The sequence below is a fragment of the Lathamus discolor genome, chromosome 9 (assembly GCF_037157495.1).
Source record: "Lathamus discolor isolate bLatDis1 chromosome 9, bLatDis1.hap1, whole genome shotgun sequence".
NCBI classification, from domain to species: Eukaryota; Metazoa; Chordata; class Aves; order Psittaciformes; family Psittacidae; genus Lathamus; species Lathamus discolor.
The window spans coordinates 6,442,413-6,465,555 of NC_088892.1; the positions used below are offsets into that span (position 1 = coordinate 6,442,413).

At 43.7% G+C, this 23,143-nt stretch overlaps 1 protein-coding gene across 1 annotated transcript in view; it reads left to right on the top strand.

Annotated features, from left to right (window-relative positions):
- Positions 1-9,563: 9,563 nt before the first annotated feature.
- ALG13 (ALG13 UDP-N-acetylglucosaminyltransferase subunit) overlaps positions 9,564-23,143 on the top strand; it is a 28,006-nt gene continuing 14,426 nt past the window's right edge. Inside the window, exons 1-14 of the mRNA XM_065689891.1 lie at positions 9,564-9,679; positions 9,875-10,043; positions 10,275-10,413; positions 12,148-12,253; positions 13,836-14,459; positions 14,788-14,871; positions 15,680-15,730; positions 16,480-16,526; positions 17,402-17,474; positions 19,191-19,272; positions 19,624-19,804; positions 20,663-20,738; positions 21,427-21,535; positions 22,776-22,840. Of these exons, the coding sequence (XP_065545963.1) occupies positions 9,599-9,679; positions 9,875-10,043; positions 10,275-10,413; positions 12,148-12,253; positions 13,836-14,459; positions 14,788-14,871; positions 15,680-15,730; positions 16,480-16,526; positions 17,402-17,474; positions 19,191-19,272; positions 19,624-19,804; positions 20,663-20,738; positions 21,427-21,535; positions 22,776-22,840 (1,887 nt within the window). The 5' untranslated portion in view covers positions 9,564-9,598. The remainder of the gene's footprint in view (positions 9,680-9,874; positions 10,044-10,274; positions 10,414-12,147; positions 12,254-13,835; positions 14,460-14,787; positions 14,872-15,679; positions 15,731-16,479; positions 16,527-17,401; positions 17,475-19,190; positions 19,273-19,623; positions 19,805-20,662; positions 20,739-21,426; positions 21,536-22,775; positions 22,841-23,143) is intronic.

Genomic DNA, 23,143 nt, shown 5'->3' on the forward strand with positions numbered 1-23,143 from the left:
TAAGATTTTTAGCATTTCTAGAGGGAATTAGTTCTTTACAGAAACAGGGTTTTCTCCAGTGTGGGACTCATACCATAATTAGACAAAATGATGGGCTAAATCCCAGTGGAAAAACTGCACTGTAATTGGTGTTCATTTTTGTTCCATAAACCCATGGAGACCATGCTGATTCCTCTTATTGCAGCCACTTCTGAAGCAGTGTTCAATTTAAAACTGATGTATCGTTATTATGTAGTACCCATAAATATCCTCAAGACTTTATCCATCTAAGAAATCTGATGTGAACCTTCTTCCTCTGAGAAGAATAAAATGTCCCAAAGAACATTTAAGATCAGTGGCATTTGCATTGCCTGGTCTCAGAAGCAACAGATAACGGCCAGCCATGCTTTGTCTCATGGCCTTTGTTCGGGCATCATTGAACTCAAGTGAGAAAAGAAACACTTGGCATGGCACAAATCACATCTGTATGTCAAAGTTAGGTGCACAAAAGAATTTCTTCCAGCCTACAGAATACATAGGGCAAGAAAACAGCTGATTACAATCATAAACCAGACCAACTGGTACCAACTACCAAAGACAGATCTTGTTGAATACAAGCAATAAGTGGCCAGATTTTGTGGAAGATAAATACAAATATTTAAATGGTTTTACTGCATCTAACAAATCTTTAATGAGGATGGGTGTTGTTAGGAATTAACCAGATATTTGTAATTAATTCTTAGATTAAAAAAGAGCAATCTCACAAGGTTTTGCTATTGCTTTGCTGATTTCAGAAGCCCAAGATGCTCACGATTAGGCCAATCAGTTAAAAGTCACCTCCACAACAACTGTATTTTTATGGAGGAACAAAACAGTTCTCTGTGTATATGCAATTCTTCTGGCTAATGAGCACCTTGGGGTAGGTTGTTCACAAACAGAAAACAGAAAGGGACCTGCACTATATCCCAGCAGTACCTTGCGCAATACCAGGCTCAGAATCAATGAAGATTTCACCTGAATCCTCCCCAGGTCACTGCCTCACAAAATAAAAAATAGAATTCCAGGTTCAGAGAAACCAAAGGGAATGATTTTGCCTATCGTGACAGATACCAAAGGTTGGGGAGGAAAATGGGACACTGTCTGCTTCAGAAGATGTTTCCTTCTGATCTTAGACATGAATCATTTCTTCAGTATCAAAGCTCATTACATTTAGAAATATTAACTTATTTTTCCAGCTATGCCAGAGGTGTCATCTTATCAACTGTGGATGCTGCCAGGCAATTACATCCCTTTGATAAGGGACAGAAAAAGAGCATTAAATGCTTCATGGCAAAGGCATTGGGTCAAGTTCAACACTGTCTGATAGCAACCTGGTGCCCAGGAGCCTGCAAGTATCCTCCATCCAGTTTCTGATGGCCAACTAACTGCCTGTAGCTCCAATGAAAGCTCAGAGCCACTACCGAAAGGACCATGCTGTGAAGCATGAAGAATATTCTCTGCCACAATTCCACCTCCCACACAAGACAAACGACAGCTGAACTGAAAGTTTCACCTCACTTTTGTATCAATTAAAGATCTCTATCTACCCTCAGCTGTCAACCCAATCTGACTGACAAAATCAGACAAATCAAAACCAAGGCCCTTCATTTGGACTGATTTAACCATGAATCACCAACTTAATATGCCACAGTGACAAGAACAGTACTTTGTAGTGTGCTGCTAACAGGCAACATTGGTACACAAAGCCTTATTTAAATGAACAGTCATATTTAGTATCCAATGTCTCTTAGTTTCATCGGGGAAATGGAAAGGCAGTGTTACTGTAAGTAGAAGCACAACTACAATGTTACTGTAAATGGAAGTACAGGCGGCCATGCATAAGTATGCTACAGGGTGCAGCAAACAGGATTACTGTGAGTTCAGCAAAGTTTTCTCTGAGGACAATACAAAGTTAAGCAGTCTTGTTTTGACATCAGTACATGCAGCAATAATGGCTCTCCCAAATGTAACCCTGAGTTCTGTTTTAAATCTAAGTCAGTTAAATTACACCTGGGATGAATCTAGTCCAATATTTCTCAGTGAGTTCTAGCAAGTTTATTTATTTTAAATAGCTGAATGTTATCCTGGAAGTATGATGCAAGAGATCCTGAGAGAAGATGCACCATTACATGTTGATACCTAAATAAGAATATATACTTGTAAAGTGCACAGGCACACACACTCAAAACATGACTATATATCTCTCTTAGGCAGCTCTCTGCATACATCCTTAGGACATTAAAAAATAAAAGCCACAATTTTTTATCTTCACATCCTTGTGAAATATACCACATAAATATTAATCCTCTGGTTTGCCTCTGCATAAAATATTTCCAGCATTTCTGGTAGTAAAGAGAAGGCCATAAGCAGGAAATGCAGGCAAGCAGAGATGTTCTGGTATTGATTCTTCTCACTATGATTCACTGCTATATAAACACGCAAACAAAAATAATGGTGGCCCAGACAGAGCTGTTAAAAGAATCTCCGAGCTGGATCTCAGTGGTCTGTATCTAGTGGCTACATCAAGCCCTAATGTCTAATGGAAAGTAGACTGTAAATAATAAACTTGCACCTTATTAATACAAACAAAAAGGAGAGAGAAATTAATCACAACTTCATCACTGTTATTAGCACCCCTACTGCTGCTGTAAAAGCTTGGGAATGATGGAGATGGTGCGGTTCCTCTGAACAGGGCTTGCTAGAAACAAGCAGCTCAGCACATGAAACATCATTCCATGTTTCAGGCCTTGTGCACATCTGTGTTCATCGGCTGGGAAACGAATCTCATATGATGTCGCTATTTCACTTTGGTTTCGAGAGTCAGCTGGGGAAGAAAAAAACGGGCATTGCAAATGTAAAGATGTGAATACTATGCTGAAAAGACAAGCAGAAAGGAGCCTGCACGCTTGATACCTTTCAGTCTCCTGGATGCAGCGTATGCGGGCAGCCCTCTAGTGGTATGACCACTGATCATGTTTGCCCAGCACCCGTGCTCTTCCGTTTTCTTCTCAGGCAGAATCAGAGGAGCTTTTCATTAGTTGTAGGGTATATTCAGCTAGTCTACATACTTGATCAGTGCTCTGACTTAGGTGTCTCTGAGCCTCTCTGGGCAACCTCAACAGGTTCATACAACCTTCACAGTAAAGAACTTCTTCCTAAGTATCTTCTCTAAATCTCTCCCGTCAGGTTAAAGCCATTCCCCCTTTTCCTATAACTAACTGCCCTTGTCAAAAGCCCCTCTCCAGATTTCTTGTAGGTCCCCTTTAGGTACTGGAAGGATGTTATAAGGTCTCCCCTTAAGGGGCCTTCTGTTCTCCAGTCTGAACCAGCCCAGCTCCCTCAGTGTGTCTCCAGAGGAGAGCTGTTCCAGCCCTCACAGCATCTCCATGGCCTCCTTTGGAGTCTCTTCGACACCTCCAAGTCCTTTTTATGATGGGGGCCCCCAGAGCTGGATGCAGGACTGCAGGGGTGATCTCACCAGGGCAGAGTAGAGGGGGAGAATACCTTCCGTTGACCTGCTGGTGATGCTTCTAAAGCTGTTGGTTTACTTGAGTATAATATAGTATTTCCTTCAAAAATGCACATCAAAAAGAATAACTGAAACATGAAGTTTATCCCAGTTCTTGTAAAAATGCATGTAAGGCACCTCAGGATTTGCTGCCTTCAGAGAACACAGCTTGATTTCAGGGAGTCCGACTTGCCTGGATGAAAATTAATTTTTAATACATTTGGTTGTCAGAGGGATTATGCAGGAATATGTAATGGCAGGACATTCCTACAGTGCTTTGCTGTGGAAGTGTTTGCTAGTAGCCAGTAGGCAAGGAACAGTGGCGTGTGTTTTCCACAGACAGCAAGGAGTGGTGCCAGACTGTCACAGGCAGAGGTTCCCTGGGGAGCTGAAGGGAGTTGCCAGGAGACATCACCAGATCGACTGTTCACAGAGAGACTCAGACTCCCTCCTATGTCTGCATACCAGCCTGTTTTGCAATCATTCTTCGCATGACTTCCTTTATAATCTCCCAAATATCCCCACCACTTATACCAGAAATTACCAGCTTTGAGAAATTTTATGTGATATGAAGCCCATTTTCTGGTTCTTTAATGTGAGCATTTTACCCTTAGAAGCATCATGCATCAGTAAAGATCCAGCTCAAGAGCCAGTGGAGCCACACTCCTTGTAAAAAGGATTGAAAAACAGTGTATGCTATGTGCCAGTTTAGAGGTGACCTGCTTCATGGGCAGGACAAAGACCAGCAGCACTTCCATAAATTAGTAAGCTCTGAGCTTCCAGAAGTTAGGTCTCAAAGAATCATGACATTGTTTGAATATTCAGCAAAACAGGAGTAATAAAAAAACACACAGTTATAGTTACAGACATATAATAAATGTTATTTATGTGTTAGTCTTCAGGGCCTTAAGATTCAGTGAGTAATTTTCTCAGTCCCTTCTTCAGAAGCATAAGGCCTTAAAAATCATGATTATCAGTTCCAGAACCTGGGGCTTCAAGACTTGCTATCAAAACTCTGAGAAATCCATGAGGGCTGTCAGATCATGGACACTCATTCTAGCAAAGCCACAGCCTCCCTTCCACTTCAAATATAAGATATTTAGTCAGTGGTCACAGTTCTTCTGTGCTGCATCAGCGCCTGTCTTTTGCCAGTTAGCCCTGAGGAAGAGGTGATTTAACATCCCCTTCACTGTCTCCAGTCAGTCTGAGCCTCTCTGCAAGCGATGTGACAATCCTCACTGACAAATAACAAGCCCACAAAGAGACAAGTCAAAAGATGTAGAAATGTTGTGATGAAATACTTCAGTGTACCATTTAAATTTGCCTGACAACTGTTCCTCTGTTATTTTCCCAGACCAAGTATCTCTGAATCATGATAATATGAAGGAATCATTCCCCAGAATGTTCTCCATCTAATTTTCACAGTTCCCTATAGTAACAGAAATACTCCTCATAGGTACAGCAATACATCTGAATGACAAATGTAAAGGAAGTGAACACTTTTTCAGTTCAAATTTATATAAAGCCAACTAGAAATAGAAGCAAGACTATCTTTACTCATTTTTCACATTCATAAACATACAAAAAGTACTGAAGCTTAATGTAAATTTAGTGTGGAGAAGTCCAATAGCTCTCTTGTGCCTCATGTCAGCCACTGCACCATTATATCACAAGCCAAATGCAGAATCAATCTTTGCACAAAATACAGGGTAAAAGAAAGACAGGGTTGCATGTTTAACTAACTAGTCATTGGATTTTTGATTCAGATTCAAAGAAAATCAGACTTTGTAGGCTTTGAGCTTTACCTGCCTTTCTGTTGGTGTGTATGTTTTAATGATTCATTATGGTTCGTTACGTAATACCTTGTCTCCAGCCTGTGCATTTCAGGGGTCGTCAAAGAGTTTTAGTGCACCAGCTGTGATTTAGTCTTCAGAGTTCAAGAGCAAACTGAGGGCAGAACGTAGTTTTCAGACACCAAGATGTGAACTGACTGGTTTATTTTTGTGCATTTTCTCACTCCTGAATAATATAATTATGGAGCTTTCAGGGCAAACTTTGGCAAGCTGAGCTGAATACAAACTGACAGTGCTCAAAACTGAGCCATCCAGAAACATTTCAAATAGAAGACAAGGAGAAAAGAGGAGACACACATAATTTCTCACTTAAAAAAACAGTTTGCACTCCTGCCATCTTCAGTTTCTTGCCCAGATGTTGTCATGGGAGGAACACATTATAATATAAATTATGCCATATAAAGCACAGATGGGAGCAATCTCTCACAAGAATGTATATTCCATTTTAACCCTCTCTCTGGTGTCTGGGGCTACATTATGTCAGATTGAGCCCGTATCTCTCGAATGCCCCTCATAGTATCTCACACACATATCTTGGAGTTAAAACAACTGGCATTGCAAAGAGACTCTCCAACACAAGCAGGGATATGTTCACCCAAGGTTTGCCCCAAAGGCAAACTGCCTTAAAGCCATAAGGGATCAGCTCCAAGTATCTCATTCTGCAAATGACCTGTACTTCTCATGGACCAGAGAATAAGTGCTCATGGACAAAATTATACCCTACACAACTTCTAATGAAAATAGCAGGCACAAATTAGCACGAGATCGAGTCCTGTAATGGATGGCTTTCCCTTTTCTCTTTACTTCAAAATCATCCTGACAAGCCTAACTCCTTGTGCAAATGGGATGCATCCTCCAGTAAAAACAAAGCAAATTTAAGTCACTGCAATGTTACTTTTAAGTATTTTCTTCTAGTCCCTACACAGTGTGATGCTGGGAATACAAGCTGCAGAGAATACTGACTTTCAGTGACACATGGAAAACACCAAGCTGGAATCACACAGACCTGCTCCATACCACAGAAATAATTTTTGAATTCTCATCATTCTAGAAAGCAAGCAAGCAAAACAGGGTCCTGTAGAAGTGAAATTCAGCATTCATACGTAAAAAACCCCAAAAGAATCAAATGCAGAACCCGATGATTGTTGTATATGATCCTGTACACAATGTATTGTAAGAATAGCTATATTAACCCTTATTTCAAACAACACTGTATATAACATCTTCCACAAGGAGACTGAAAAAGGAGTCAGTGTAAGGACTCCCTTTTGACAGGTGCTCACTCACTCACCCCTGGACATTTTTGATTAAGAAATCTGAACTATAGATTCCTGTTCTAAGTGCAGAATCAATGTGTGGATGGATCATGATGGTGAGGGTTTTTTTTAATTTGGGCAGAGTAAGACCATGCATTTGGTGATTTACAGTGCTTTAGATACAAATGAGCAATAATTTCCTAAACTGCTGTAATTAACCTACTATAAAATAATTACATAAACAGGAAAACACTCCAATTTATTTAAATTCTATCTCTGAATAAATTACAATCATCTAATTATCCTGTACTTAACCTTTTATGACAAAGTTTTACACATGTGCTGACCCACATCTCTGATAAACCTGAAAAAATTATCATCCTTCCTTCCATCCCCAAATCTGACTTCCTGTCCATCAACTGTCAGGATCTTGACCACGCTAATAAAGCTCACCCAGTTCCAACCCTCTGCCATGGGCAAGGACACCTTTCACTAGCCCAGGCTGCTCCAAACACTGTCCATGCTGGTCTTAAACACTGCCAAGGATGAGGTAGCCACAGCTTTCCTGAGCAACTTGTGCCAATGCATCACCCTCAGTAGTAAAGAATTTATTCTTAATATCTAATCCAAACCTGCCCTCTTTCAGTTTAAAACCATTATCCCTCATCCTATTATACTCTCTGTTAAAAGAGTTCTTCCCCATCTTTTCCTGTGGGCCCCTTTAGGCACTGGAAGCTGCTCTAAGGTCTCCTGGGAGCATTCTCTTCTGCAGACTGAACAACCCCAGCTCTCTCAGCCTATCCTCCTGGGGAAGGTGCTATCTTTGTGGCCCTCCTCCAGACTCGCTTAAGCAGGTCTATATCTTATACTGGGATGACAGAGGTGAGTTGTAGGTGTCCTTGCTGCTAACTCTGTTCCTGAATTGATGTTTGGGTTTCCTGGACTGATCATGCAAATAGCACGTTACCTTGTGTTTGCCTGATAGTTGCTGGACTGCTGGACCTGTTGCTGCCTGTCCTCTGCTTTTTTCTCTGGTGAGGGTCAGGTTGTGCTCTGTTGGAGAGGCGTTTGCCTGGCTTGTGTTGTGGTCACCCTCAGCTCCTGGCTTCCTCGTCCTGAGGGACAGCAGTAAGAGCTGGATGAGGCTGGTCAGGACTCTGATACTGTTTTGCTTTACAGCCTGTTTCCCAAGATAAAGTACCACCCTCCCCTGGCCGTGTCTGCTGTCAGCACCATTTGCTTTAATAAAAAAATAAATTCATTTCAGTGTGGCTCATTATGCTAAATGAAAGCAACGGGGGGCTAATGAGCATTGTGAATGAGCCATTAACATGGCAATCAGCACTATCCTCAAGATAGCTACATCTTTCCTACATCTTTCTGGGAACACTCAGTAGCATTATGCAGATGTGACCTCATCTATTAAATTTAATTCAAGAAACAAATAGATTTATATGTCTAACTTGAGTAGTTTCTTTCTGTAGAATTGTACATCGTGTTACACTTGCAATTAATAACAAAGCCCTGCTAGTTCATTTTGTGGAACTGCTAAGGGGTTATTATTAGTTTTCAGTGGACAGGACTGTGCTAAAAGAGTTGATGTTTGGATTATTTGGAACCCAGAATGGTGTCCCTCTCCTGCTTCCCCCTGGATTTTCATCACAAAAGGGAAATGTACCTGAATAATAAATTTACTGATGACTTCGTCTTTGCAATGGAGTTAATGTGGTTTAAACAGCATTTTTATTTTTCAGAATTGTCCTTCGCCTCCAACCTCAGCTCCTGCCTGATTCACTGTCCCTTGGCTCTGAGGATCACATTCCACAGGGAGCTGACATGCCTTTGCTCAAGGGAGCACTCTCCTCAGTCCCCTTAAGAAGGCAGGAAGACTGCCCTGAAACAGCACCAGAAAGATGTGTGCTTAAAGGGCAATAGGGAGGAGAAACCTACTTGTGTTCAGTGATACTGAGAATGCGTCTTTCAGAAGGCCAAGGGAAGGAGAGTAGGCAAAAAACCCCTCTCAGTGTTTTTAGACATTGCTGCAGTGAAGGTTTTTAGAAGAGTCAGTTCTCCGCACATGATCGCCTCCACGAAAAGCTTTTCATAGCACTATCTGTAGCTGGAGACACAGAAGATGAGCAGCTCCCCAAGGAGCTAACGCTGGTCACTGGCAAAGCGAGGAAAAGAAACCAGGAGGATCTGAAAAGGATTCCAGGGTTTTCCTTGAGTAGCAGTCTCAGCTCCTGTGGCAGGTTCATCCATTCAGGCCACGTAACTTTTACGTCTGACTTCTCGGAATCAACTGAGTCAGTGGAGAGCAGTTTCTATCAGTTTGCATCATTTGTGGGGAGGTGGGCATAGGGCACCTACATAGCCAGAGTTATTGAAGTTATCTGACACATAAAATGCAGAGTTCAAACTATGTCTGTCTCCCATCTTCACCAGTCCCTGTGGTATCAAAGGGAGGATCCCCCCCACACCCCCCGAGCTCACTCACTCGCAGAAACTGATACCATCTTCTCTTGCCTCCAGTCATTTGCAGGCAGGTTTGTATCCCCGTGCCTTTGCTTTGCAACGCTAGGACACGTCCCCAGGCGACGCTCTCACCACGAGCGGTGTGTCCCTGAGAGGCACAGTGCTCGAGGGGACGTGTCAGCCCCTGGGCCGCCATTGCAGGACTCACTGCTCAACTGCTTCAGGCAACAGCTCCGAACCACCAACCTCCTCCTCAGCACGAGTGACTGCCCCGTTACCACGACCCTCTGGTGCTATTTCTGCCTCAGCACGAGGGGCAGGACGTCCCATCCCAGCCCTGCCCCGTCCCCCGGTCGCTGGGCGGAGACAGCGGGGCCGTGAGGAGAAGGGGGCGTGTCTCCGTGCCCCCTCAGCCTGGCCGCCATTTTGGGGCGTGCGGCGCGGAGCGGGCGGCTCCCGGCGCGCAGAGCCGCTGGGCGCGGGCGGCCATGAGGTCTGCTCTGGTCACCGTGGGTACCACCAGCTTCGATGACCTGGTCGCGGCCGTCTGCTCCCCGGCGGCGCTGCAGGTGAGCCTGCCCCAGCGCTGCAACTGCGCGCTGCGAGCTGGCCCGCCCTCCCCCTTACCGCCGGCGCCTGTCTGCCGCGGCACAGGCAGCGGTTGAGCGTGGGGCGGAGGAGGCGCGGTCTGTGGTACGGAGGGAGAGGGTAGCGGTGGCCCCGGTGCCCGACCTAGGTACACGCAAGCCGCCCTTCCGCCGCAGGTGCTGCAGAGCCTTGGCTACGAGAAGCTGGTGCTGCAGGTGGGGCGGTGCGCGCTGGACCGGGCGCTGCTCGGCAGCCCGGACGTGGCCGTGGAAGTGGAAGCCTTCCGCTACAAGGAGTCTCTGGCTGAGGACCTGCGGAGGGCGGACCTGGTCATCAGCCACGCAGGTAGAGCCCCGGCTGCTTGCCGAGCCTGGCCTCCTTGGGGCAGGAGTGGAAGTCGGTTGGGTGAAGTCTGCTTCTCAACAGCTCGGGGTGGGCCGGCAGTGACTTCGTGCGCACACCTGAGAAGAGTGGTGAAGTGTTCACCGTCGGGAGTCCGCTGTGCTACAAGAGCGAACAGGGGGATATTTCATGTATCAGGGCAGAAATTCAACCTGTTTTCTGTTTCTCCCCTAGGCGCAGGTAGCTGTCTGGAGGCTCTAGAAAAAGGAAAACCACTAATAGTAGTAATAAACGAAAAGCTGATGAACAACCATCAGCTTGAACTGGCAAAACAGCTCCACAAAGATGGGCATGTCCTCTACTGTAACTGCAGGTATGGAGCTGCTATGGCTGTCCTAGCTGAACAAGGAGGGCTCAGCATCGGCACTGGCTTACAGCACTGAGAATGTGGCAGGGAAATCTACATCCTTCTCTGTAACAACCATTTGTTTGCAAGGTAGATTTTCTGCAGTGTATCGGTGCCAGTTCACAACCAACCAAGCCTTTTGACCACGGCTCCCTTTACATTTTTATTTGTCTTCAAGGGCACATGTATTCAGATTGAAAGAAGAGCAGTTTAAAGCCAACAGAAGTGACTGAATTTGGAACAGTCAGGTAGCATCCTTGAGGCACCCAGTAGCTTCACTCTTTCTCTGCTCTTAGGAGGTGTTGGATTCTTTTTGGAAGTCCAGAAACAATACAACCCAGACCATTGGTTTGTAACCATGAACTCTTAAGGACTAAATTGCTCCCTGCAGACTTAGGACTTCCATTTCATCATTCTGCTATTTGGATTTGCCTTGTAAAGGGCACTAAAATTGACTGTAGAGAGACACAGACATCATCAAGTTGAAAGTGGTTGGAGTATATAGAATAAAACATGAAATTGGCCTCACTGGTATGGATCACGATTCCATGTAGTTCAGTATCCTTGCTGCAGTAGCCATATGCAGATGTCCAGCCTAAAGTAGAAACGGGGCACGAGCGTAAGGTACTTCCTTGGGTTAGTTTCCCTCTAGTGCTCTTTAAGTGCTTTGATTGAGGGGGATTCCTAAACCAGGTGCTGTCTGGTTAGTAACTTTCAATACCTCTGTTTTCCAAGTACTTTCTCGGGCTGCCTTTTTAACCAGACTTCCTGAATCCACCACATCCTCTGACAAGGAGTTTCACAGATTGCTGCCTGTCACTTCAGGGGAGCAAAACAAAACACTACAAAACCCCACAACAAACCACCAAGCAGCCAACCTCCCAGAGAAGTACCACTGCCAAAACACAGACCCCCCTCCCAAAATACCACCACCAAAACAATCAGCTCCTTTTGTTTGTTTATCCTAGCTCCTGTTGGATTCATTTGATCTCTTGTTTTGACTACTATGTTCCTGTTTTCTCTTTATGATTCTCTATGATTGATTGCACTCTATAAATAACAGCTGACCCCTAAGTTGAAGGCAGAGGAAGTGCAACTCCAATTCCTTAGTCTGTATCTTACTCCTTTGCCCCACAAATGGGATTTCATATGTTTTGGGAGAGCTTTCTGAAAACACGAGGCCTGTCACTCACTTCTGTTGGGCAAGGCCCTTACCTTATTATCTCAGTGCTTCTGACAGCTTTGGAGACAGGAAGGAATTTTTCTTTTTGTTGAGCCTGGCATCAGAGTCTTACTTGCAGCCTGACAAAACCAAGCAAACAGATTGATTTAGCTGTTCTTCTGGCTATGTGTTAAGTGGAGAACTGTGCTGTGTGTTCAGCTAGGATGGATTTCCTGGGATGGTTTATGGTGAAGATCCTCAGGTCTTGTTCAGTCACACAACATTGCAGCCACAGATAAGAAAGTAAAGAGCTGAGGTTGTTTGTGACAGATTGAAGCGTGTTCTCAGCAGTGCTGTCTGTGAGCAGTGAGCGCTGGGGCCCACTGCCTTGTGGGGGTCTGTTTCAATACATGTCCTTATCTTTGCTTCCATGCTAAAGGATTACATATGGATGAATAGAAAGAAAATTGTGTGGAGAAAAAAAAATTCCCTTTGGGGTGGATTTCTTTTTAATGTTGGGTTTTGGTCTGTTTCTACAGCACTCTTGTGGAGACACTGCAGTCAATGGAGTTACGAACTTTGAAACCTTTTCCTCCTGGACAGCCAGAAAAGTTTGCTTTGTTCTTGGATCAAGTTTTTGGAATTCAATAAACAATACAGAGGAATAAAAATGACAGAATTAAACCTTCATTCCTCCTCTAGTGAGGCCTTCCATACTTAAGAGTCCAGCAGCTGGGACAAACCCTCAAAGAAAATGTCTGTTAACATTAACCAACGTTAAATGGTTCATGTCTAGTGCGGGTTCAAAGTTATCTATACTACAAAGAGCAGAGTGCCAACAAGGAAGGGGAGTAGGAACTGTCAAGTTTCTTGGACAGACACATATTTCCCTCACAAAATCTGTAGGAGTTGGTGATTGCAGTGAGGAGGACAAAGCTAAATTACTTCTTAACCAGTATGGCATGCACATCCTTGTCTCTTGACCATACTTCCTAGGTCTAGTAGAAGTAAGTTGTTCTTTTTGATGTTCCTATGATGTCCTGCAAATGAGCAGATGTCTTCAACTCTCATGTGCTTACAGAAGCACCAAATGGAGAATTGAAACAGATAAATTGAAGCCTCTTCAAAGGGAAACGGGCATGCATGTGGTAAATCTGGGTGGGAAGAGTCACGAGCTGCAAACCTGCTGCCAAACTCTCCTGTTTTGGGGTACTTTACACCCAAAATACAGCATGGCCCACGGGAGAGGAACTGGCTGGGCAGTGCAGACCATCCATTCACACAGCTGTGCCATCATTACTTGGTTTGGCCTTTTGTGGAGTGCAGCGCTTCCTGTTTGATGCTGACTGGAGCTCCCCATTTAAAGTGTTGAAATTGTCAACTGTGTTGATGCTCCCATCCATTCGTTTAAGTAAATACTCTGAAAAACGTTCACACAGGCTGTTTGGTCTCTGATCTCCAGAATTATCTCAGTGTGCACCTGGTGCTGACAGCTGTGCCTGCAGGTACATTGCTTAGCTGGGTTTTGTTGGGGATTTTTTTTGGTTGCTGTTGCTTAAACAAAGGAAATAACTCCTGGATCAGTGCATCTGATGTCCTAGTGCCATTTTGACCAGCAAGTTAAATGTGCATGGAATCACATTCCCAATCAAATGAAGTACAAGGGTTATGTGAGGAGTAAATAGTGCTGCACTGTCGTGCAAGAGTGATTTTTGCAGTTTTCCCTGAACACTTTATTAGAGGAATTTTTCACTGCAGGATTTCTGTGGAGCTGGTGTTATTTCCAGTTGATTGCTCACTTAGCTCCAGCCTGAGAGCATGCAGGAATGTTGCAGGCAGTTTTGAATGACCAGTTGGCAAGGGCTTAGCAAGGGTTCCCTTGTCTCTCAGGCACCCCGGCAGAGGTTCCCTGAAGGAAAAATGGGGAAAGACTTTTTAGCAAGGCCTGTTGAGTTAGGGTGGATTTAAACTAAAAGAGGGACGATTCGGGCTGGATGTGAAGGAAAAAAAAAAAACCCACAAAATCTTTAAAACCAGGGTGGTAAAAGGGACCCCCAGGTTGCCCAGAGAAGTGGTGGATGCACCAGCCCTGGAGACATTCCAGGCCAGGCTGGATGTGGTTCTAGTTGAAGATGTCCCTGCACATTGCAGCGGTTTGGACGAGATGAGCTTTGAGGGTCCCTTCCAACCCAAACTCTTTTACTCCATTATTCCATGACCTCCGTAGGGGTTTATCGATGTTCGAGGGACGCGAACCCACGGCCCCGGCCAGCCCCTGCGGTCGTTAGGGGTAGAGCGGCGCAGGCACAGGGGTCCTCCTGGCGGGCACCGTAAAATGGCCGCTGCGGGCTCCCCGCGGCCGGGCCGCGCTCGGGGCCGCTCTCGGTGGTCGGCGGGCAGGGACGGGGGTGCTGGGGCCGGGCCGCACCGGGCCGTGGTCGGGGTCGGGGCTGCTCTCCGTGTGCGGCGGGCAGGGAAGGGGGTGCTGCGGCCGGGCCGGGCCGTGGTCGGGGCTGCTCTCCGTGTGCGGCGGGCAGGGAGGGGGGTGCTGGGGCCGGGCCGGGCGCAGGTGGGCCCGTTGTGCGGCGGCCCCTCATTAGCAGCAGCCGCGCGGCGAGGCTCCACGCGCCGCTCAGCGCAGCGCTCGGCGTGGAGCTCCCGCGTGCTGTTGCCGTTGCTGCCTTCGCCTCAGCCGCTGCCCCCCGCGGCGATGCAGAAGGGCTGGAAGAAGTACTTCGGGCAGAAGTCCTTCAGCGAGGTGGCCATGGACAAGTACCTGGGCAGCCTGGGGCTGTACCGCAAGGTGACGGCGAAGGACGCCTCCTGCTTCTTCCGAGCCGTCTCGGAGCAGGTAGGCGGTGGGGCGGCTCCGGTAACGGTCCCTGCGCCTCAGTTCCTCGCCGGGCCGTGTCTGCTGCCTGCCCGCGGATGGTGGGTGATGCCGGAGACCCCCCCGGGGTGCCCGTCGGGTGGGATGTGCGAGGGGATGTGCGGTCACCCTGGGGCTCCCACTGAGCTGCTTCCCACAGCTGCCTGCGGCACCCTGCTCTGTGCAGCGTGTTGTGGTGGGGTTACCCATGAGCTATGAGTAAAACAAGCCTAAGGGGAAGCATAACTTAAACTCTGATATTTTCTTTCATTCTTCTAAAACCTTTATGGGATTTTATTTTTTTTTCCAGCTGTTTTTAACTCAAATTCACCACCTGGAAGTTAGGAAAGCTTGTGTCTCGTTTATGAGGCAGCATCAGCTCCAGTTTGAATCTGTAAGTAGTGTCCGTGTTCGGCAGCTTTGCACGTGTAGTCGGAGGGGGATGTGGGAGGGGGCGAGTGGTTTTTTAGCCTGCACTGAAAGCGTCATGCTGTGCCAGGTTTTGTGCGCGTAAGGGCAGGAGCAGAAGGGTGCTTGCTTGCTTACCTTATTTGAGTTGCTATTGCACAAGTTTTACTTGGGTTTACATTCTGAAGCTCCTGAAATCAAGTTTAGCAAGTTACTAATACCTGACTAACCTGTAAGGTGGTAGTTACTGGTGTAGTATATTCTCTGCGTAGCAGAATTCAGTAGACAAGTAATTTATAGGATTTTGGAGTAAAGAACATCAAAAGATGGCAGAAAACTCCAGAGTGTGTTTAATTGTTGCGTAAAGTAATGAGATATTTAGGTGTATTTATTTTGGTGGGGTTTGCGTGTGTTTGTTTGCTTGGGTTTGGTGTGTGTTTTGCCCCCCAGTTGCCTTGTGTTCAGATTTAAGGGCTCAATCTGATCTTGGAGGGAGATGAGTCCCTGAGTGTTAACAGGATTGTGCTGTTGATTTTTTTAGACTCTCTTGGTATTTCCAAGTTGGTACCCCATGCTTTAAGGCAGTGAGCAGTGAAGTCATACCCCCAGTCAGACCACAGCCCTTCAGAAACCGAAAACGATAGGAATTAGCAGACTAGTTCCCAATTTGGTGTCTGTGCTCCAAGCCCCTGTTCTGTCCCCTTCTATTCAATAGCCAGTGATGGGCAGCTTCTGTTTTAACTTTGCTTTGCAACTGGCTAAGTTTTTACGTTTGTTTTATTCTTTGCTGAAAGTATGTGGAAGGATCATTTGAGAAATACCTTGAACGACTGGGAGATCCAAAGGTAAGACTGATCTAATACTTGGTAAGGGATTAAAATTTTAGGGGCCTAAACCAGGAAAATAATCAGGTGGTTGTTTAAAATTTGGTGATCTGGGGTTTTGTGTTTAGATAGACCCCAATCCTGGGGTCCTAATTTCATAGGTAATACAACGAGTTTGTGCTGAATATTCACATGTATAAACAATATCAATCAGTATCAGTATTTTAGTGGGGAATTTGTGTTGGTGCAAAGAAGCAATGTGTGCAGACTGGACAGTAAAGCTGAGGCCTCTCATGGGCCTTATTCATAATTGCAGTTCTTCTTGCAGAAGGAACAGGCGAAATAATGTGTGCTGTACATCACATCAAGTGTTGATCAGGCTTTGTAATCCCCTGGTTCTTCCTTTACCCCCCAGGTTTGGATACTAGAGATCAGACTTTTATTTCTTAAGGCTTTAGCCAGTAAGTGTGGTGGATGCAGCAATCTCTGAAACAAATGTAGTGGCTTTAAATTGAAACAAAAATACATCTTGAGTGATGTGATTAAGAGTTGCTGCCAGAACTAGCTCCATTTTATTCCGCTTATGCCCATCCCATGTTGCAGACTTTTGTATGCCATAGAAGTGGAAATCCTAATATCTCAATCCTCAATGCATTGATTGTTTTAAGCAATGGATGAATTTGGTTAGATATCTTCATAGAAGAAAGAACTTACATTCTCAGTGTTGAAGACTGATCCACTAGCTCATGTAGTCTCGTAATCTTGCACAGGAAAGTGCTGGCCAGCTGGAAATGAGTGCCTTATCAGTGGTGTACAAGTAAGTGTCTCTTCCTTAAGTTTCATTTTGCTTTTACCTTGATGGCATTTGGATTCTGGCCCCAGAACCTTTTATTTGTTTGTTGCTGAGACAGTAATATGTGAAACATGGTGAGAAATGCTGCCCAAACAAAGCTAAACTACTCAGTAAACAGGTGCCTCATAGCCTGGATTTAAGGGGAGGGTCAATTTCCAGGTATGTTTGTTATCTTTGTGCTAATGTTCAAGGGAAGCAAGGGTTTACTTCTAGTGGCTAAAGGATGGAAAACGGGAACAAACAAGTAGCTATGTGTAGTGGCAGTGCTGTGTGGTAATTATAAGCCTAACTAAAACTCATATAGGTGTTCTTGATAGCTCCAGTAGTGAGGAGTGATGGGCTTACTTGGTGTGTAAACCCTCATGCTTATGTCAAAGGTAACATAAGCCTGTGCAGGTGCTGCTGTCTTGTAACAAGCAGTCTGGCTCTCCAGTGGTAGAAGGAAGAACCCTCCCTTTGCAGGCTCATTCTGTTCTTCTACTGATGGAACAAACTGAAGCTTTGCAAGAGTTCCTAGTTCCAGGTACTGCAGCACTAATCTTTTGCAGGGTGACACTTAAATTGCCTTGGTGTGTGAGCACCCTGCTGTAAGCATAGATACCTGAACTAGTCTGTGACTAAGTGTAATAGTCTTTCCCACACAACTATTTTCTCCTAAGATGGGTGTTTATTCATCTAGCTCTTGCTGTATGGTAGCATTCATTTATCAGGAAAAGTATTCTCCTTGTTTTTCCTATAAACCAACAGGGTTCCTTAAACAGCTCCCTGCAAACTTCTCCATAATATGGTTCTACTGAAAGTGTGTTCTTTCGAGTATTGTTTTTCCTCTGCTTACCTAGGCGAGACTTTATTCTGTACCGCTACCCTGGAAAGCCACCCATTTATGCTACGAGCAATGGCTTTGATGACAAGGTGAGCAGAAGTGAGGCAATTTCCTACCCCTAAATCCTAGTGACTTCCAGTCCTGCTTAGCTGTTAAAACTTGCCACTGGAATTGGGCTCTTGTAAGTCCAGTGCTCTTGTGTACCTGAACAAAACCCCAAAGTGACTTCAGCTCATGGAAAAAGCACAGTATTTGCACAACAAGGAATTAAAGTAGCTTTGCTTCCCATTTGAGAGGTGGATTGTGTGTTGTTCTCCTGCCAGTCATTTGTTATGCCAGCACATTATTGCAAAGAAGTTCAGTTTTGGCAGGAAGAGGTAACATTGCAATTCCAGAATGTTCTTCCCTGTCTCTGAAATCTCTTTGGGTAAAAACCCTTCTCAGTGGGAATTTGATTGATCCAACAAGGTAAAATTAAATACTTGGGTTGAGCTGAAGAGCAGAACAAGATCTATTTATCATATTGGTGAAGAGAGGGTGTTCTCCCCCACCCCCAGTACCTCTTCTTGATGTTGGATGAAGTATGCAGCTTTTCTTCTGAAAATGGGAAGTTAATGGGAATTGATTAACAAGCTGATTCATTTCTATAACATACGAATTGAGCACAGTTAAGAATAGGAGCTAATGGAAGAGCTCATGTACACAAGAACTGCTGGGGTTCAAGAGAAGGCACGTAAAGGAGAAATATTCTGTATTACCTCCCATCTGCCCCTTCTTGTTTTCTGCAGTTGTATAGATGTGTCCACACAATTCCATGACTAGCTTGGGCACAAAGCCAGAAAAGTTGCTGCAGTATGGAATTCAGTATGGGCTACTATATTTGCCAAAGAGGCTGGTCTGCTCTGAAATCTGTGCTGCTGCAGCTGTTCTCTGTTGGTTAGAGAATAACTGCCATTGTTTACATGTGCTTCTTTCTTTTTCTATATAGCTTAGTCTAACCCAGAATGAGCCAACTTTAAAAATCAAGCAGGATGGTCTGTGTGTTTGTCCTCAAAGGCTTCATCACCAGAGCTCTCATTAAGTGTTGGCAGCTGTCTGTCATTACCCTGCATCTACAGCCAGTAGCTCTGTCTTCTGTTGCTCATTCTCACCATGAGATGAGAGCTTGAGTTGGCAGAAGGCATAGTGCACACTGAAATAAGAGCCCTGGCATCCTTGCTCCTGCTGGTTAACTGGGAAGCATCCTTGCTGGGAGTGTGCTGGCAGCCTAGGCTTTTGCTAGTTGTGATCATATGGCAAGATGAGGTTTGGTGTGTGTTTACGTGGGGTGTCAGTGCATATGTTGCAGAAAGCAAAAGGACAAAATAATATCTCTTCCTAAAAGCAGGGTTTTGCTGAGGGCTGGAGAAGTAGATGCTTTTCTAGTTCCTCAGGCAGGGAACAGCAAAATGTGCCTTTGTTACTTGGGCAGTGCTTATTGGGGTACTGAATGTAATAGCTTGTATTTATTTTACCTCTTGAGTGCTTGGTGGTTTCAGAGATAGGTTGGAAACCAATTATTTCATGTTTAATGCAACATGATATACAAATTGATCATTTTCCTTGGTATAATAGGCAAACTTTAGATAGTTTTACTTGGATTCAGTTTTTCAGCTGATTCTATGGCTTTTTCATATTTATATTTAGAGTGTTTATTGGGTTTAGATGGTGTTGACTGTAGAATGAAAGAATAATGTGGTCTTGAGGTAGGATTTTGAACAAAGTTTTACATCATTCTGGACTTAAACCGTGTTTTCTTTTCCCAGGTTTTGCTGTGTTGTTCAGGCAATGGCCATTATGACTCTGTGTATACAAAACAGTTCCAGGAAAATGCTGCTATTTGCCAGGGTAAACATGAAATTCTTTTTCTATGGAAGAAAATTAGATGTTTTCATATGCTTATAGGCAGTGCTTGTTTGGGTTTTCAGAGGTGGAGTGGAGAAGGATGGAAGCTCATTTATCGTATGTTAATGTACACTTATTATTCTAGCTGTTAAGTGGGATATTGGACCAAATGACTTCCAGAGGTCCCTTCTTCCCACCTAAATTATTTTATGGTCCTCTCATTAACTGAATGTAATACAACAAGTGCTTTGTAGCAATAGATAATATATGAAGGTATGATTACCTTGAAAATTGCAGTTCTTACTGTTCTGGTGTTACCTTAATTTGGTTTGAGCTTTGTGTTGATTTGTTCAGCTGTATTATATGAGATCCTATACAAAGATGTGTTTGGCATGGATGAGGAAGAATTAAGGTCTGCAGTGGAGATGTTTCGAAATGGATCCAAGAAGAACAGAAACAATGTCTCTGTGGCAAATGAGGATGCAAACTTTGATTGTCTTCATGAAAAAGTATCCAGAAATCCATCAGAAAAGAGGTAGTGTTTTGGGAGGGGAATATGGTGAAAGGGGAGGAAAAAACCCTTAAAAAACCTTGCAAAGAGCAAATATTTCAAGTTTTTTTCCAGTGTTTGTGGGGTATTAGCTCTTCTACCTCTCCTGTGCTGCAAACACAAAGCTGAAATACGTTGTGGAAGAGAATGTGCTTTCCTTGGGGCTGGGAAGTAGCATGTAATTGAAAAGCCTGTGCTGCTGGCTATGTTATAGTTGTGTGTTACTCTGTAAAATGACAGCTTATTTGTAAATAAAATTGATCTTTGTGATCAGAATTTTAGTGAAAACCTGTTATTATCCTTCTAAGCCTCTATCACTCTGCAGAGGAATTAATGTATTGAGAAGATCAGCTCTGCTTGACTTTGTCCTCTTTTGAATGGAATCATCTCTCAAACAGATAATTAAGTGGACTCATTCAAGTCCATTGGATCACTGAGGACAAGAGGAACAGGCAGGATGGCCTTATAGAAACCCTCATGTCCTGTGTTGCTCAAGTCACTAGAAAGGCTTGAGAGTTGCCTCTGAATGCTTGCAGATGACATTGGTTTGATAGGATTTAGGGTGTCTTCTTATGGCAGTGCAAGAGTTTAGTCAGTGGGATCATTTTCATCCTTTCCTAATGCAAGCAGTAGCCTGCATTAGGGATGGGTGTTGGAACAAGTAAAGATGAAATGAGGAACAGGGTTGTCCTGTACCTCATCGTAACCATGGCTTTTGTTGAAGGCAAAAATCTACCACTTGATGGCACCATAGTGCTTTTTCAGGTTGTACGTACAGTTGATTTTAATCCTGGTTAGAAATTGTGCATTATATCTTTTGTAATTTTATTTTCAATTGCTTAGACTGAACGACTGGGAAGGCAATGAAACTGACAATCCACAGGAAGATAAGTTCAAACAAGGCACTGAAGAAGAAAAGGTTTGTCAGTTAGTAAAGAGTTCCTTATGGTGTGTTCTTTTTGTTGCTGTTGTTGTATGACGTTACCCTTGTTAGGGCTATACCTTCTTTTCCATTTTTTAAAATGACATTGTGGAAAGTGAGTGGCTTATTTTTAACATCTGATTGTCGCTTGGTTTTGCCCCTGAATTTCTGTTAAATTGGATAAGCCTTTTTCCTTTCTGATATTCTCTTGTTCTTCTCTAGCTAATATCCTTTCAAAGATGGAGCTTAGCAGATGTTTTCTGGTCTGCTGTTTGTTTTTCCTAGAAATGGTTTAAATCAGCTCACTTTTGTTTGAACACAGTATAAATCACTCTAGAACAGTTTGAGAAACTCTACAGAAACATGTTTTCAGATGTAATAACTGAAACTCCCACCAACATCTGAAACCATGGTTTCATTGGTTTAGTTGTCTTCCTTTGATTCTTTCAAAGTAAAGAACATGTTAAATGTTAGTTTTGAGCTTGTTTCTAACCTTCCCAAGTCTTTTTGCTCAGCTTCTGCATGCTTAAATGTGTTTTCATTTTCTTGAGGTTTAATTTTGAGGAAAATACAGGGGAAGTGAAAATTCTGGAAAATAGCATGTGTACATTTTAAAATGTTCCATAGATGTTAGTAGGGTGGAGACTGTGCTGAGCACGCTAAATCCAGTTATTTCTCTTTTTAGCATCCGGAAAATCCATCAAAGATGCCTGTTCCTTATAAAGTACTAAAGGCTCTGGACCCTGGGATCTATCGAAATGTGGAGTTTGATGTTTGGCTGGACAGCAGGAAAGGTATCTTTAAAAAAGAAAAACTAGAAGGCGCTCTGTACTAGGCTCAGTGTTAAATTTATCAGAGAAGCTGATTCTTCACGACTGAAATGTGAGGGATCCTGGTTAACCCAGCAAGTACTTGCAGGCAGTACATCTTGCTAGTAGCTGGTTTCTTGGCTTCATTTCAAAATATGAAACACACTGCTGCTGATACTGTACAATGGTTACAAGATTGCCAAAACTCTGGCCTTTGTTACTTACTGACTATATTATGGGAAATACGAGGACTCAAAGCAGAATGCAGAACTCTGTGTTACCATGTTGTATTGGAAATCATTCAAATTTGGGAGTTTTTTGTTGCAGCATTTGTGCAACAAATTCTTGACCAGGAAATCAGTATGTTTAGCATAAATCCTAGCTTGCCTTGCTTAATAAAAAGGACTTCTGCTTTTTTAAGCATGATTTTTAGCTTCAGAGATGTATAATAATCTCAAATTTAGCATTGAGATCTGTCAAATGAGATGAGTTTTGTCTTGCTTCCCAGCTCTCCTGGGCTTGAACTTTCTGGAAAGATTTCATGGTCTTTGTGGATTGAGATAGGTTGCTGCTCTTTGGGATACACTATGGCTGATCCATAAAGCAAGAAGTTACCAAGAGAGATAAGTTTTGAAATGGCATTTAATATCTGATGCAAAGTGCTTTGCATACTGAAGGACTTCAGCATTTTACAACTGCATAAGTAGTAGAGGGTCATTAAAATTCTTGGAACAGGGTATAGTAACTAATTATCTATGTAATATACTGGTGTGCAGAGAATCCAGTCAAGGAATCGAGAAAAACTACTGACATCCAGCAGCAATGAGACTTTAGGCAACTTTAGCTTTTACTGGATAACATCTCAGTTTTGCCAAGTGCCACCAGTACTGTGGCAAGACAAGACATGTTCAACATTCTTAATGCCAGGATTTTTGTTGAATGCAGGATTAACTCACAAAAGGCACTGTAGTATTGAAATAGCAGGGCCGCTTACTGCATTATCTGGATATTAGTGATGCCCTGTGATTTAGCTTGGTTATGGTCTGTTCTAAGAACATCTATAGTTATTTCACCATTACTATGGGGAATGTTCAGGTATGCATAGGAAGTACTTAATTGGCCTGTAACTTGTAGTTGGATGCTGTCATGAAGTACTTGTAGGATACATGAAGAAAGAACAGCAGTTTAAAGGCTTTTTCCTTTTTTATTATTCATTTATTTTTAGAGCTTCAAAAAACTGACTACATGGTGTTTGCTGGGAGACAGTACTATTTAGGAGACAAGTGTCAGGTTAGTACACAAAGGAGACTCAGTTATGATGAACTATTAAAACTTCTTTAAATGGAGTATGGTAAGCCTTAAAATAATTTGACTTCATAGAATTTTCCAAGGCTTTTCTCATTCTCTTCCTTGTAGCTATTAATCTGACTTCCTTTTTAATGTAATTTCTTTCTAAAATCTCCTTTAGACATTGGGTAGCATGAAGGAAAAGCTCCTTGGAAATTCCTTGCAAACAGGAATTTGATGTGCATTCTGTGAGTGTGGAGGTTCCAGACCAAGAGCTCAAAATGCACTGAGTGTGCCTTTGAGCTA